This window comes from Athene cunicularia (genome assembly GCF_003259725.1).
Source record: "Athene cunicularia isolate RWA chromosome 5 unlocalized genomic scaffold, athCun1 chr5_part1, whole genome shotgun sequence".
Classification (NCBI taxonomy): domain Eukaryota; kingdom Metazoa; phylum Chordata; class Aves; order Strigiformes; family Strigidae; genus Athene; species Athene cunicularia.
Window position 1 is genome coordinate 9,368,194 of NW_020799101.1, and position 16,605 is coordinate 9,384,798.

The 16,605-nt window shown below is 36.6% G+C and overlaps 1 protein-coding gene across 1 annotated transcript in view; it reads right to left on the reverse strand.

The window, feature by feature from the left end:
* Positions 1-295: 295 nt before the first annotated feature.
* The window catches only part of LRRC9 (leucine rich repeat containing 9), a 40,677-nt gene continuing 24,367 nt past the window's right edge, over positions 296-16,605 (reverse strand). The window contains 11 exon segments of the mRNA XM_026849224.1: positions 296-657; positions 3,267-3,481; positions 9,696-9,764; positions 10,044-10,162; positions 10,165-10,260; positions 10,852-10,993; positions 11,919-11,980; positions 13,903-14,035; positions 14,392-14,495; positions 16,048-16,091; positions 16,093-16,166. Coding sequence (XP_026705025.1) covers positions 3,308-3,481; positions 9,696-9,764; positions 10,044-10,162; positions 10,165-10,260; positions 10,852-10,993; positions 11,919-11,980; positions 13,903-14,035; positions 14,392-14,495; positions 16,048-16,091; positions 16,093-16,166 — 1,017 coding nt within the window. The 3' untranslated portion in view covers positions 296-657; positions 3,267-3,307.

Here is a 16,605-nt window from a genome sequence, read left to right on the forward strand (position 1 = left end):
GTTCATAAACATCCTGTTGCATCTTTTAATGACAATCTAACTTGTTGATTTCTCTAAGGAGAAAGCTTTTAACCCTGTTCCAGTTGTGGCAACATGAAAACAGTACTGACCTAATACTAGGGAGCATGTGTCCCAGAATGTGACCTGAAAGAACCCACAAGATAATAACGTATTATCTTATTATCACTCTCATCTACACGCAGCTGATGGATGGAGGAACTGCCTACTGCTTTGTGCCATCAAAGGATAAAAAGCCAACCCTGTTAAAACACGGGTGTTTCCATTCAAGTTTTTGGTAGAATTTGCCTTCTGTTGAAATATAATTTATAACTATAATATTTAAACTATAATATTTAAACCTGAACAAAATGAAGCCATGAAGTTCTTAATATTTAGAAAGGCAAACAAACATGATGTTCTGTTTTAAGCAGGGTACCATAGTGGAGACTCCAGTGTTAAAGCCAAGTTGTTTTGCACATTAAGCAAGGATTCAGTCTCCTTTTGTACATCAAACAGTGCATGCCTTTGTACATTAAACAGCTCATTACCAGCTCTCTAACAGAATGGGAAAATTCAAGCAAATCCATTTTTGAAGTAAAATGAGGTGAAAGGCAGTCTTGTAAGAGCTTTGCCTTCCTGTGTGGATTGTTTCTCCTCCTGATCATAATAAAAGAAAAATACACATGTTTTAAACATTCAAGGGAAATATATATATTATACATAGACTCCACTTGAATAAACTAATTGGCAGTAAATTTAAGTTACTAATAAAAATCATACACAAGTGTTATGATTAACTAGGTCACACATAAACCTAGGACAAAAATTCAGTTAACTCCAAAGGGTAACTGTCTTAATATGCATCCATCAACCACTCACCCTGGCCTCCACTGCTAATTTTCATACAACATTTCCACATGTTGTAGTGGCTCACTGGCATAAAATTTTTTATTGAATATTAGGTGTCCTAAGAAATGTTATGGCTGCATGGTACCTTGAATATCAACAGAGCAAAGGAGAGTGGGCTGACTTTGGGCATTGAAAGGGCATTGTCAAAAGACCTGAAGCAAACTTAAAACCTTAAAACTTTTTGGACTCTGGAAACTAGATCTTCCTTCCTACACAGATATACAACCAAAGATGAACCTACCACATAAACTAACTCTTTGACTACCAAAGATTAAGGAAGAAATGCATGGGTTCATGTGCTTTCTGGTGATGGAATGCAACTATAAATTTAGCTTAAATGATTACTGCAGTCTTCCCGCTTTGATGTATCAGTGAATCTTCCTTGAAGTTCAAAAAATAAGTACTAATTAAAGACAGATCCTGTAAACAGAAATAATGAAAAGTATCGCATAACAGCATTCTTGTTTCATTTTTCCTTTAGGGTTGTGCACAGAATTTCTCATTATTAATAAAATAAAATTAAAATACAAATTAATAATTAAATATCAGTAACAACTGTAAAATGCTAAGAGATGCTACAAATATCATCTAATTTAAGAAATTTAGGGAAGATAATACTTCAAAGAAATCTAACCACAGTAAACTAAGTTAAGATACCTGAATAGTAAGTCTGTTAAGACACCTGAATAGCTTTAACTCTGCCTGAAGAGATGCCATGAGGGAAAAGGTTAAAAAAAGACTTGATTTGTCCTAAAGCATCACTTAATCTCATCTGGGATGATGTGACTAGCGTTGCTTAATCAGATGCAAACACTTTTATTTTTTTTTACTATCTGAGTGCCTTTGCAATGTTCTTCTAACTTTAGCATGTTGGGTTTAATAAAAAGTAAGACTAAATTGGAAACACCCAGACTATGCATCGTTCTGTAACATTACAACAGGCTGGGAGAAATGGGAAAAGATCAAAGAGCACATGTGTCATGTGAGGAAATGCGAGCAGTGCTATTGATAGAGGATGCTTACTACAGCATCTCATCTGCATTATTTAAAAATACGTGGTCTCCATGTGTTGTTTTTTTAATGTGTGAGGGTCAATCTACAACATGAGGAAAAAGTCATACATGCTGCTTTAAGGCAGAAAAGCCCACTTTTTAAGTACAAGAGAAATACTTGTAAAAGGATCCTGGACAGTATGCAGTTAAGGTAGAATCCAGTCCTGTGAAGAGGCCAGCTTAGATAAAGGCTAGGGGGAATTTAGTTCTGTATAAATCAGTCATGCTGATTAATGTCACTTCCTCTGACCACTGCTTTCTCGTCTGTAACATCTGAGTCAGCATGGCACTACTTGGTTTAAACAAGGTTTATTTATAAAGTGTTTCCCCTCTAGAAGTTTGGTGATATCAGTCACCAAAAATATATGTTCCTTTAGAAAATACTCCTGTCATCTCTGTGCATATGTAAATACCAGTTGAAGATGGTTGTAGAGAAACATATGAGGGAACAAGCCCTTAATTAGCGCTCTCTTTTAATTGGCGAATATGGCCTACAGCTTTTAAACACACTCTTCTAGCAAGAAAAAAATCACAGTTTATACCATGGCATATAATAACATATGAAAGATGCCCAAGAAAAATGCTTGTTTGGGACTAACGTTACACAGAAAGAAATGATGCATACTGATTCCAGAAAGAATCGCTTCACTGACTTACACAACTGATTTTAAGGGAATCTCTTTAGATAGTAAATGTCAGTAATCAAGATGGAAATGTGAAAGTCCTGGTGCCAGACCTGTTTGTTCACTTCCCTGTTGTGGAGAAACTATTTGATATAGTAAGAAATGTTGGTGTAACATTTGGACACGCACTGGCTCGTTTCAGCTGCTGGCAGTCAGTAACAGCAAGATACTGCTGTTTGTATCACAATTATTAGATATATTTAACCACAGCAACAGCTTTACCCTTGCATTTCTGCTTCTGTACTTAATATTTTAATTACTAAACAAAACTGGACTTCAGGCAACAGAAGACAAACCAACCAGAATGTTGTGAGTTAGAACAGGATTAAGCAGGGACTGGGGAGAAACCATCTTATTTGTGTTAAACAGTTGGCTCCATTTCATTGTGTAGCCATTGTTCTAGTTGCAAAATCTTGAGTTGTTGACTAGATGTTTCCTTAGATGCATTGCAAGTTTTATCAGAAGAGAATAAACACATTTTTGATGGATCTGGGAACTGAGGTAAAGAAAATATGGCAGCATTTAGAGAAAGAAAAGTCATGTTTGAAGAGAAGTGCTTTGGCTGCACCCCCCCCTAAAAAAGGACAGAGGCAGCACTGTTTAGGGCTCGTAAGAGCCTCACCTGCCCACATTTTCTGTGTTGCCCTGATGGAGCTGACTGGTTCAAGAAGCAGCACTGTGATGCACCAAATGGTTTAGAAGATTAGTTGCTGCTCCTTTGGCTTGCCTAAGAGCTCTTTCTGCGTGGATGCTCCTAATATTTGCTATAATTCCTGTGTTCTTAGACTTACCTGTAACACAAAATATACATGGATATTCTCCCTGCACAGCCTCTCTCTAGCTGCCAGTCATCAAGTACTGCACTCATTCTTTTCCTTTTCATAATTTTCCTCACCACAACCATGTTACATCATTTCTTTTCCATTCCTAGCATAGTTAAGACTTTAATGTACAGACTGAAATTGGTTGATAAATTTAAAAAAAAAAAACCAAACAAAAAAAACCCCAAACCACAAACCCAAAGCTTTTGAAAGCACTTAAAGGCTAATTCTTCTATCAATGATCCAGACTGAATCAGAAGATCCATCTTAGGGTGAAGAACGGACAAAGATATGTATTCCTCCAGAAAACACATTTCTCAGCTCTGGGAAGGTTGTGAGAAACTTACAGACTTGCAAGATACCCAAGAAAGATAAAAATGTCCATGTTAAAAATGCTTTATATGGCCATATAATATGTAGCATGAGGGAGTATAACTATGTTAAGCATTCAGGAATACGTAATCCTGTTTGTTTATGCTTACTTTCATTTGACTTATTCAGTAAAGGCTCTTCAAGTTCATGACCAAATACAAGATAAAAGCCATAAATGGTTGATGTTTTCATTCAGATTCCCATTTGTTATTCTGAGAGAATTATTTCTTATAAAGTCTGCTGGCAGTGCAGGAAATCCAAAGTCCTCTGGAGAGTTTGCAACTGGAAAAGCCTTCTTAAAAAAAGGAAAACCAAAAATAAAGATTACATATCTTGGTCTTTATGATGGAAATACCGTTTTGCTTTTGCAGTGATATAATCGGTAATGATCAGGTTTTTGTGAGTAAAGAACTGTAGGATCAGTCTTAAAATTACTGTTGTGAGTTTAAGATTCGACTATTGCGCTTTCTAGATAAGCTGTCAAATGCAGAAGCTATGCAAGTTGTGTACATTAAAAAAGCACCAGTAGCTACAAAATTCAAATGCTTGAAATAAAATTGTAACCCCTTCAAGAGCAAAGCTACTGTAATGCACTGAAGCTGTTTTTACTGAGAAAGATGGAAACCAATACATTTCCAAATGTAAACCCATTACAAGGGATGGCTGGCAGGGGGCTGATAAAAATTCGGTTTTGGAAGGATCTTTATAATATTTTAAAATATTTAGCAGTTCATAAGTCTTGGTTTGTGACAACCAGTTCTTGTAGTAATGGATTTAAGGCTGTCTGCCAGTCTGTCCTGAGTTGTTAATTTTGTTAAAACTGGGTACAGTACAATGACAATGGTGATTGATTTCCTCCTGTAAATCATCTCTAATTCAGCAGTGACAACATAAAGAGATTTAATCAATGCATGAAAAAAAGAAAATATTATGATGTACAGAGTGTTCTGGTGTCTACCTAAACCAGTACTAAATAAAGTGTTAGCCTACTTTCTGCTGGGAAAATCTCTTTTGAAGCTTAAGATCAAAAGCACTTTTTAAGCTTAAACAACACCATACGGTTTCAATTCTTGCTTTCTAACAAGCACTTTAAAAAGCACAACTAAAATGCAACTGACAAACTTGAAAAATCTTTTGTGTTGTTCCACTCGAATGATCTAATGAGAAAATGGCTCAGTTCTGTTGTAGCTAATGAGGTATAACATCTTCACTGAACCTGAATATAAAACAGAGATTTCTCTGAAGATATAGTCTTAACATGCTTCTATTGCTTTACTCATTCTGCCATGTTTTTATTTAAGTGATGTCCAATGAATAAAAGCACAGGTCAGTTTTGAAATAAAACATTTACACATGAAATTACTCAATCCCAAAGTGCTTTGAACTCTGTATACATGCACTGTGGCTTCAAGTGGGAAAATGTGCTTCACTAACTTACAAAGATCCCGAGTCTGGAAACAGAGATATTAATGTAGCCCGACAGAGATCTGTGATAACACAATTTGACAGATGAAGAACCCAAGTGTACCTGGATTTTAACCTGTCTGGTTTCAGCAGTGACTTACTATCAATGTGAGGACTGAGATTTCATAAAACAGTGAAGATACCACTAATAGCAGTATCAAATAATAGCATTTATTCTGGTTGTACCTAGAAGCCAATATTCTGGTAAAGGGCTTTCTTTATACAATAAAATACTTACACCAATAAATTTATACAACGACACAGTAAGGACATAACCCATAGGTGTGGAAAGCATAAGATAAGATAAAGGAGTTAGATTCGGTGCATCAGATAGTATTTTCAGCTCAGCTACAGTTTAGATGTAGTTGGGCATGGCGACAGCATAATGGCTGTAAAAAATTTAAGGAAACAATTGGAGTAAAATAACCTTTTGGTATAGGTGTCCACTGGTTTTGCTTCTCATCTATAAAGCAAAGAAGTTTGAGGAAAACCTGGACAGGTTGATGAGGACGGGAGAATAAAACCAATTGTACTGATGCTTCTCATCATCCTTTGTACTTTGTATGTTTCAGATGTGTAGAAGAGCTGTTTCTGTGCTCCATAAATGTGAAACTGAGACTTGAAGGGAGAACTGGCTTGCACAACACTGAGTGGGAACAGACTCTAGATCTCCTCATTACTCTATTGATCTGTCTGGGGAAGCCGATGGTTAAAATACATACTGCAGTCTTTGAGCTGGAAGGAAAGAATTCTGTTCATCAAACAAATCTCCAGAGAAGTTTCATGCTGTGATACAGAAAACACAGGTCTGCTGTGGGACAACAAACTCTTTCAGTGAGTGGGGTCTTAGCGATAAACAGAACGACAGAGACAATGAACCTTCTGTTCGCGGGAGACACGTGCTGGGCTACCCTCCTCTCTGACTCCTTGCTGTTGTTATTGTTATTCTTGTATTTAGGAAACCTAACAGTGAATCCTACTAAAAATCTCTGTTCCAGTGAATTTATACTGTAAAATGCGATGAGGCACACCCAATGAATGCAGACAGACTGACAGATGGGTGAGCACAAGAAAATAATGAGCAATAAAATTGGTCAGTGTGACAGACAATGGTCACAGCAGACGCCTAACTGTTGTGAAGCTTTCTTTTGGTTTCACAGTCAGTGAGAACTTCGGGGCAAGGTCTGGAGGAAAACAAGGTAGCTTGTCCAGAGAGCCCCTTCTCAGCAAAAGGAGTAGCAAAGGTAGAAATATGGCAGTGAAAAAGGGATGTTGATGACCAGTAACAGTGGTCAGCTCATGGTAAGCAGTTGCATCTCAAGGCCTCACTCTCAGCAAGAAGCATGGGGATAGACAAGGCTGAACCGCAGCAATGGACACAAGTACTTCAATGAGGAGGGACAGTGAGAGCTAACAGAAAGCCACAGGCTTACAGGCAAAGCAATAAGTGAAGAATATTATCTGTGCTAAAGTATTTCCAATGGATGCAGATGGGACAAGATGGTATCTTTCAAGATAAGACAATATGTTACATTATCAAATTATAGTAGAAAATAATTATGAAGGTAGCTATCAGCAAGAAGAGAAATAGGAATCTGGTGTGTCAAGAATCACATTTACTGAGAAAAGATGGACAGAGAAGTTATAGCGGTGAATATTAAACCTGAAATTACAGTTTAAAACATTGATACAGCATTGCTGTGGTACTGCATTATGTAGTAACATTATGAGGTAAGAGAATTAGGTTCCTCTTAAACTTTTATAAAAAATTATCAGACGCAGACACCCTGTGAACGTGTGGGTACTCCTGTTCCTTGTTCTGCAGGGACATACTGGCATGGCACTGGTGGTGCATCTGCTTAACCTACGAATGAGGATTTGGTTCATCAAACGTGACCTGATTCTACCTGTAGACTAGATTATCTAAAAGCTGTCTAAGTGCACAGAAGTATGAACTGAGGTTGAACCCTGCTGGAAGAAATGAGTGGATTTGCTGCAGTATGGAATTTCAGGGTAAGTATAAGTTACTACTGGGGGTAAATTTCACATTTCTGAGCAATAAAATCTATGGTGTCATCTATATCTATAGATAGATGAGCCTGAGACTCTAGTGGGTCTTTTATAGTTTTTAAATGTTTGGTTTGTATTGTAGTTGTCTATTACAGGCACCTTAATGAAGGTAACACAACAAACAAATAGTAGGCATCTTCCTGGCAGGACGATAGAACCTGTTACAGATTCTTGCACTCATTAAAGTCTGTGGTGAAGAATGGAAGCATATGTCATATGTTTTTCCTGACTTTACAAAACCTGAGATAGACTCCCTCAAGCAATCTAGAAGAAAAAAAAAAAACAAAAAACCAAACCCAAACTATTTTAACGCTGTGATAATCACATTAGGCACCCATTATAGGTGGTGTGAATATTGTCTTTGGAATTTGAGTAACATTTGCTTTACCTGTTCCAGGGGCTGGTTGTCAGCTCTCACCCTCTCTTCTGCATTTACCAGGAGTCAAAACACAAGCAATGAAGAGCAGTTCTTGAGAGAACTCAGTGAAAAGGAAATACAAATTAATCCAGAAATGGGGTCCTTGTCCAAGAAGTCAGTAAGATCATATCTCTGCTACACCAGTAGATGTTTGAACCAAACCTTACACCAATGCTACTCTCCTAGAAACAGAATCCAAACTGTGCATAAATGACTGTATACCTTCAAGCAAGGTTTTTCAAGTTCTCATGAATAACTGACACTTTGTACTGACAAAGTGGCATGCTGTGAGCAATTTTATACCTCCCTCATCAAGTTAGCCTGGACCACAGCAAGTTCTCATAGCCCTCAGCACACATGAGGATGCGAGTGCACTGTGTGCCCTGCAGAGACGTGACTAGGAAACAGCCTTGCACAAGGCCAAGTGTAGAAACGCAGGCTGTGCTGCAGACAGAAAAGGCTAGCAATATTCTTCTATTTTAATATACCATGTTATTGAAAATGACGATGTTATCTGAAGTGTAGACCATAGTATGAGGTATTAACTGATGCTTACTAATACACTGTGAGACATACTTCTTAATGCTACATTGTAGAGGAGGCAGGGGAGCCCACCACCTTGATCCCTTTCAGGAGAAAGTCTAGGACTGCAATTCTAAAGAAGGAAATGCTGGAATAGCAATTTCCCAAGAGAAATCTGGCTTTTTTCCTCGTGAAAAGCATGACTGTTCTTCCCATTAGTAACATTCAGTTTGCTTGACATACTCCTGCCATTTCATCAACCATTTCAGAAGTTCATTTCCGAATCTGTATGACCATTTGCAAGTTGGTTTAAAAAATATCGTAAGAGCAAAAATATTTGAGTCAGCCATTGAAAACAGAGTGCATGACTGCACCATATGTATTACTGCTCCAACATGCCCCTGCCTTCTCTCTTCCCTTGTTTCTACCTGTTGCTTTAGACCAGACACTGCAGGTTTATGGTAAAAGGAGGTTAAGGGGCATTTAGGTTTTGGGCTTTCCACCTAATCTTCAAGGGTCTATTTATAAAAACTATCCGTATGAACTATATATTCAACTGAATTTTAGAAAACCACTTTTTTTTTTTTCTCAAAACTAACAATTAAAAATATGGTTTTGTTTCCATTTATGTTTGATGCTACTTTAAAGCTCATCAGTGCTAAGATACTTAAATACATAAAGCTGAGATCCTACAAACTTCATTCAAACACTTGGCCCTACAAGTCCCACTTGTCCAGGAAAGCCTTTTCTACTGTGTGGAAGTGTTAGCTTTCTTCTGTCCCACAGATATGTAATCATAAAACCAGAAAGGCTAGAGTCTTCTTTACTGTGCTCTAATAGTTTGTTCCCAAGATAAAAAAGCCAAACCAAAAGTACAACGTTGAAAAACTGAAGCATATCTGAAAAAAAAAGAAACCTGAAATTCCCCTTCCAGACTTTTTCAAGGAGTGATATGCAAAACAACAAAGAAGACTGCTATTGAGCCATTTTAAAAACAAACCCAAGTATTTCAGAAATCCTTTAACATTCTTTGACCTTTCTTCACAGATCTGACCTGCTTTGGAATATTGAAAGGACAGCCCATCACTGCAACATACTCATGCAAACACATACATTTTAAATTTATCTTGCAGCACTCTGAAGAACAGTATGCTGAAGAGTGAGTGCCTTCTCATCACAGTATGGCACTGAGACAGGCACAGTGAGGCAATGTGATCATCACATATACTACGAAGCTTTCCACCTTAAAACAATAATAGCAGATAACTTAGGAATGACCTAGATATGGATAAATTCTTAATAGTTTATTACAAAGATTAAATATTCACTGTATGAAGTGAAATTCTCATCTAGTTTATTTAGCAATGCAAACAAATATCCTTACTGGGTTTGCATGTTTTGAGAGCACCCTAAGACTGGGAATAACATGAAGTTTTTCAAGCTCAGATGATTCCTGTCCAAAAGTTAAAAAACATACCATATATCAGGAGTTTTCAAAAGTCTTGGTACTGATATATATATATCTATATATATCTATATATCTATATCTATATCTATATCTATATCTATATCTATCTATCAGTTTATATGTGTGTGTATATATATATGTATGGGGGAAAATGCTGTTAATTTTACTTAGGAAAATCCATAGAAGAAAACAGGAAGTTTGTCTGAAAACAATCTACCACATTTAGCCCACTGAATCTACAGCATTAACAAAAATCTACTCTACTTGAATTCTGTTGAAGTCCAGAAAGAGTTTCTGTAATTTTACCAAAGGTTGTAAACAGTTCAGTTCTCATAAGTGGTTTTGCTCCAGATGAAGAGTCAGAAAACCATTCTGACTAGCAAGGAAGACTGTGAAATCCTTTTAATGTGGTTATGGTCAAATACCAATTCCTGTAGAAACTGGAGACCTTCAAGTACTTCAATTTGGCTGATGTAATTTCCTAATATAGCAAGAGTAAATGCATGCAATAATCTTTAATGGATTTGGATTCCTTTCCAGCAAAAAAATATCTTAAACAAAAGCAGCTCATGAACTTCCTGAATTATTTGTATGCTGGTTTGGACCACTTCAGTGGCACTGGACAACAGTGTGTTTGATTTCACCTATCTATCTGCCATCTCTATTAAAAGCAAAATATCTTCCTAAAAAAAATCTTGGCATTTTGAGGAACAAGACTTAGGTTAATCATTATTGTCAGTATTACTTATAATGAGAAGGAAATTTCCTCAGTGTGGAACATGCTACAGGCCATGAGCTGACAAATATATCCTCCATGTGCTGGTTACCCTGCTCTGCCCTTGTCTTGTAAAAGACAAGTGAGGCACAGTGGAGCAGTATCAAAGAATTTCACTGTTCAATATCTGAAGAATCTTGGAGTCAGGGCAAGAATTAAACCTAGGATATCATTCTTATTGGGGTCAAGGCCAGAGAAGACTGTCCCTCACAAAATCAAGGCATGGAGTGAAGAAGAATGGACATAAGGAAAGTACTGTGAAATGAACGAATGTATTGAAAAGCTGCTACCACCTACGCTGCAAAAACAGAAGTTTCAAGTGGTTTAGCCTGCTAAACTGTAGCTGGGCCATGTTAGTGATTCCATTATAGTCCAGATTAAAATCTTCCAAACTCTTCATTTTCACTGGCAGGTTTTCTCCAAATTCTGCATCCTTAAACTAATAAATCAAACTAGTGTACGATGACACAGTTTTTTCTTGGAGAAAAGAATATCAGCATTTCCCACCCCCAAAAAAAACATTTATGAAGAGAATATATGGATGACTGCAATTTCACTAATCACTGGAACATGTTTCATAGGAATTACACCTGTGTATGTTTAAAAAAAAAAAAAAAAAAAAAAAAAAAAAAAAAAAAAAAAAAAAAAAAAAAAAAAAAAAAAAAAAAAAAAGAAAGAAAAATGAAACAAATCCACTACTTTGAGGTGGAAATCCTCCACATACAAACTTCTGTTCTGTGGAAGCTAGGTCAGATTTTCTGGAAATCAAACAAATAAAGCAAGCCCCCTCCTCTGCTCACAGAAGTGTGAGGACATGAAAAGAAAATAGCTGTAAATCACTGCTAGATTTAGTAAAATACTTATGGCAACCTTTGGGTGTATTCTCTCAACAGCTGAATGACAATAGGGCAAAATAAAATAACATGCACTGTTCTACGAATTTGTAAAAGCTCCATTTCTGTTATGTCTGACCTGTAATTAGGTAGCATGAACTAATAGGTTAAGAGAGAGAAGGAAAAAAAGGTTCTAATTTTAGCTTTGTTTCTTCCTTACAACCAATCTAATGAAACAATGTGCTTAGCAAACTCAGTTTCCATTGAAACACTAAGTATTGGTGACTGCTGAGCAGCTAGTGACTTGATTACATTCACATATCATAAACACAACAGTATCTGAACTGTATGTGAATAAGTAATATTAATTTGTATTAAGATGTGTAAATATGTAATATGTATATTTTATGCTTTACACAGGTTTATCTCTCAAGGCTACAAAAATTAAGAGCTAATTCAACTTCCAAAGAAAAGTGCCAAGAGGATCTGGTGAAGGTTTAAGAACATTTATGTTCCTAGAATATCTCACACTTGAGAAAGAAGGCAACAATCATTAAAAAGATAGTATCCACTTAGTGAGACATTAAAAGAAGCTATAATAAATGGAAAAATAAAGAAATTGACAGTAAGAAACAAAAACATGCAAAAAATTGATGAAAAGAGCAAATGCACAGAAGGGGACATCAATGGCTTGTAGCATTAAGAATAGTGAGAAAGAGTTTGAAAGTATATCAATACCAAAAGTAACCTTGACAATGGTACTGGATCATTACTAGCTGAAGTTGGTAGAAGTATCAATAAACCTGATATGAAGCATAGTTGTTCACTAAATACTTTTGTGCTGCATTTGTGAGGAGAAAAAGAGCAATGTTATTCATATCACACAGTACTAATGAAATAATTTCCATTCCACTATTGACTGGTAAGTAGCAGTTATCAAGCTAGAATCTGACATGTTTAAATCAGTGACTCTGAGTAAGTCACATTTGAAGAACTGGCTGAGAAACATCATGAAGTATTTTTGTTGACTTGCACTGAGTTTGGGAACATCAGTCAAGTGTCAGTGGCCTGCGAGAAAGTTAAATTTGTCAATATTTAAAAAGGGAAAGGGGATAAAAAAATTCCTCCCACCAAGAGGGGCATTCCTGCAGTTACTGAACATTTTTTTCTTTTTGAGCCCCCAGTCTGTATAAAGAATGCTAATCTCTCATGGAGAAGCAGATAAGCAAAACGAGCACAGAAATTTAAATGTCACACTATGATGGAAGCCCAAACAGCCCATATCCATGTGTGCTTCTGCCAATACCCCTTTTCCCCAGAAAACTGGAAAACAAATTCATGTTTTTCCCACACTTCAGGTGTTGAGCATATGCAGAATGAACACAATGAAGAGCTGTGTGATGTCTTGAGAAGTGTGTACACAACAACTAAGTTTTTCAGGGTTTTCTGATGCTCTGTCACTGACACTTCTATAAAACTTGACCAAGGTATAGATGGAACTCTGAATGGTGACTTTGCAAGATTTGTATGATATGATAAAACTGAATTTGACTATGGGTGTTGCCTTGTCCATGCAGAAATAAGTAAATGAATCCTGACAAGTCCCAGAAGTTTCAGTCCTGACTGAAAGAGGGCACAGATGAGAAATGCAAACTGAAGGGTAATTTGAAAACGCTCTTTAGGACACAAGCTAATCTAATGTTGATGGCAGAAGGAAGAAGAAAGAAGCATGACTGTCTCCTTCAGAGGATGATGAAAATAATATAACTTACAAAATGAATAAAGGAAAAGAGGTTTAATGGCAGGATGACTGACTGCTTAGACTACACATAACATTGCAGAAGAACTTTGGATGAATGTACAAAAGCCTTCTTTATGCTTGTATGGTAGTCTGAACTGGCTAAACTCACCGATTCTAACAAGAGGCTGTGACTGCCATCAGAATATTATACAGTGTAAGGCAGCTGAATTTTTACAGGTCAGGCTCAAGGTACTGAATTACTACCTCAGTATATTCCCCAGTATCTGAATATTTCCTAAAAATGTTTAGTGTAATGTTGTACAATTTTAAGTAAAGAATGAAAACAGAATATCAATGATCAATCTAAGCAGAGATATGTGTCCATACTCTCCCAGATCAAACAAACAGCCAGAGAGAGGTAGGTGGTTCCCTTACTCAACATGAAATCCTTCATAGGAAGGTGAAAAAATTTCGATGTATGCCTAACCACCTCTGTGATAGGATCCAAGGAACAGATGACAGCAGCCTGATATAGTTAGTTTGGTGATGAAGTGGCCAAAAAAGTTCATAAAGAACTTAGTAAAGAAAAGCCAGCTAGATGATGCCAAACATACTATATACATGCAAAACAAACAAAAAAATCTGCTGGATTTCTTCAAGATAGGAGGGGGAGAAAAATTGAGATCCAAAGCTACTGACACTGAAGACACCTCCCTCCTCCTCAATGGAGTAAAGGAGAGATAAAAGTGTATTTTAAAAGCTGATGGTATTTGCTTTCTTTTTCAAGTCCTTCCTGTCCATAGCTGTGAGAGGTCACCTTTCAGTACAGCTGCTGCCTATTTGTTACCTGATTAGGCAGCTTTTGTTCAGGCAGAATTGATTCTATGCAATTGTAGTTCAGAGACACCTGTAAAAAGGAAGCATAATTAATCAAACAGAATGTTTCTCTGTTAACACATTAGCAAAGCTGCCAATTACATTTTTCTGTCTCAGAAATTTGATCTTTAGAAAGATGATCGGTCAGTTTGAAGTGCTTAAAAAAGTTTGGTGCAATTAATTGATTTTGGATCAGATTACTGCAACAACACTGTAAAACTGAAACAGTGGTTGCAATCAGCTTTGTGCTGATCGATTGCTGTTGTTACAAAAACCCATGAACACCAAGGTATTAAAGGAGATTAAAGACTGTATTTTCAATCAAAGGAAATTAGTTTATCATTAATATTATTAAGAAAACCAGAAAAGACTGTGTCATGAACCCACCTTGGCATTAGGAAGGAAGATTAAACCACTGAAAGACGTGAGATTATTTTTCAAGTTCATGCAACAGACATTTCTAAATTGGTCTGCTAGTACCAGCTCTACAGCTCTGAATTAAGTAAAAAGAGACAAATATGGATTTAAAATGCAAGTAATATAGAAAAATAAATAGAAATATATAGCATGAGCAGATCTGTAACATGCTGGCTTTGGGGTAAGAGATGCAACATGCTCCTATGAAAGAAGCACCCTAGCGAAAATATCACAGCAAATTCACAGTTCTTTTTCCAGTAGTAAACAATTGATTTGATTCTGACACCAAAGGCAAGGGCTTTCAACAGGCTGCTCTGTTTGCTTCTATACCACATTACTGAAATTCCAGTTCCATACCTCTTAGGCTGTTTTCGTTGCTTTCCAGCAGCACTGGAGCTGTAATTGCTCAGATGGGGTGTTCCACTCTCCACTTACCCCGAGGCCTGCCGAAGCACCACACAGGTTGCCATTGTGTACCTCAGCTCCGCTGAAGCCTGCTTGCAAGGTACTTGTTACTACTTAATGGTAGAAGCAGGATACTCTACTGGTCAGAGAGGCATTCCTCAAGTAATTTTTAGGCATTCATAATTGTGTTGCTGATACATCTCTTCAAGAAATTCAAGGCTTGCAATTGTAAAACCTTAAAAGGCACATAGTCAGTGTTATGGTATTGCTCTACAACCTTTCACAACAAAGCCTCCAGGGAATGAGTGTCCTTGAAGAAAATAATCCTGGCAAGAATGTTTAAATACTTGTATCTGTTCTCACATCTTAATAAAACAGTCTCTTGAAACCAAGAGTCAAACTAAAAGGAGTTACAATTTCTTTATAAGCAACACCTACTTAATTCCAGAGTATATGACACTGGTATTCCTGGCATGGTGATACTGTTGCTGTAGGTCTTCTAGGCTATTTAAGATCAAAAGATGAATAATATAAAATAAAATATCAAATATAAGTATGTCTCTAAGAAGACACATACATTCATACAACCCGTAGAAATACTTTCCTAACAATATCAGGGATGTTGTCTACAAACAAGTGTGATTAGTGCTGTGTCACAGAACAGTGACTGTCCCACTGGGTGCACATACCAGTGTTCAGTTAAGGATGCATTTAATGTAATCAATCACAGGTTATTCTTGCTCTAAATTCTGTTAGACCTACAATGAACAAGGCAGCTTTTTCAGAAATTGGAAGATTGCAGAAGCAGTACTGAAAATACATACATGTCAGTGCTCACTTCGGGCAAATCTGTTCTGAAAGGAACCAGAACAGAGGAGTTTTGATCAGATAAAATCTCTCTTCTAGATATACGTGGTTTGGAACCAGTACTCTACCTCTCTTAGACATTTTCTGTCAAACTGTGTGCAGGCAGCACCACTCCCTAAATGAAAAATGGAAGCATCTAGAGAAAGAATATTTCTTTAACATAATTCAGAAAATAACCCTTTGTGATGAAAAATTACAGTTATTTTATTAATCACCCAAGGGAATTTGGCCTACAAATGCTAGGGAATTATCAGGCATATTTGCTAAATACAGATTCTAGCTTTAGATTTTGGTGTTGTATCCACAGTATTAGATGCTACTTTTAATAGATAATACAATTCTGAAAATCACCACACCTGATATTAGAAGCTGTCCAATTTAATTCTTGCATTTCTGTGGTCTGAATGTCCCAGTCTATCTGCAATCATGTCTGAGGTGAAGCTGCCTTTTGCACTCTCTCCTTCTGTTGATTCCTGTTAAATGAATTTGAAGTGATGTCTGCAATATTAATGCAGATCTAGAATTATTATAGTAATAAAAGCAAGAAACATTTACAATTCAATGAATTAAAAAAGTCTAAAATCAAAATAACTTTAAAAGTGTTTTATCTTTATATGAGCAGACATGGATGACTGTTTTCTCATGGAACAGATTAATGGAGATAGTCTGTGTTCTTTCAGTCAGTTTACAATATAGATTTGTAAGTAATGTATACTAATTTCATAGTTGTTAGATATTATTAAGCTCCAAAATTACAGTTAAAGCCTTGGGAACCCTAGCATGTGCCAGGACACTGTTGTGCTAGGTACTATTGCCAAAAAAGGCAATTTCTACTCCAAAATGACTGAAGAGAGACAGACAAGGGAGTTTTATGGATTATATTAAAAGATTACATATATATTAACAAGTCTG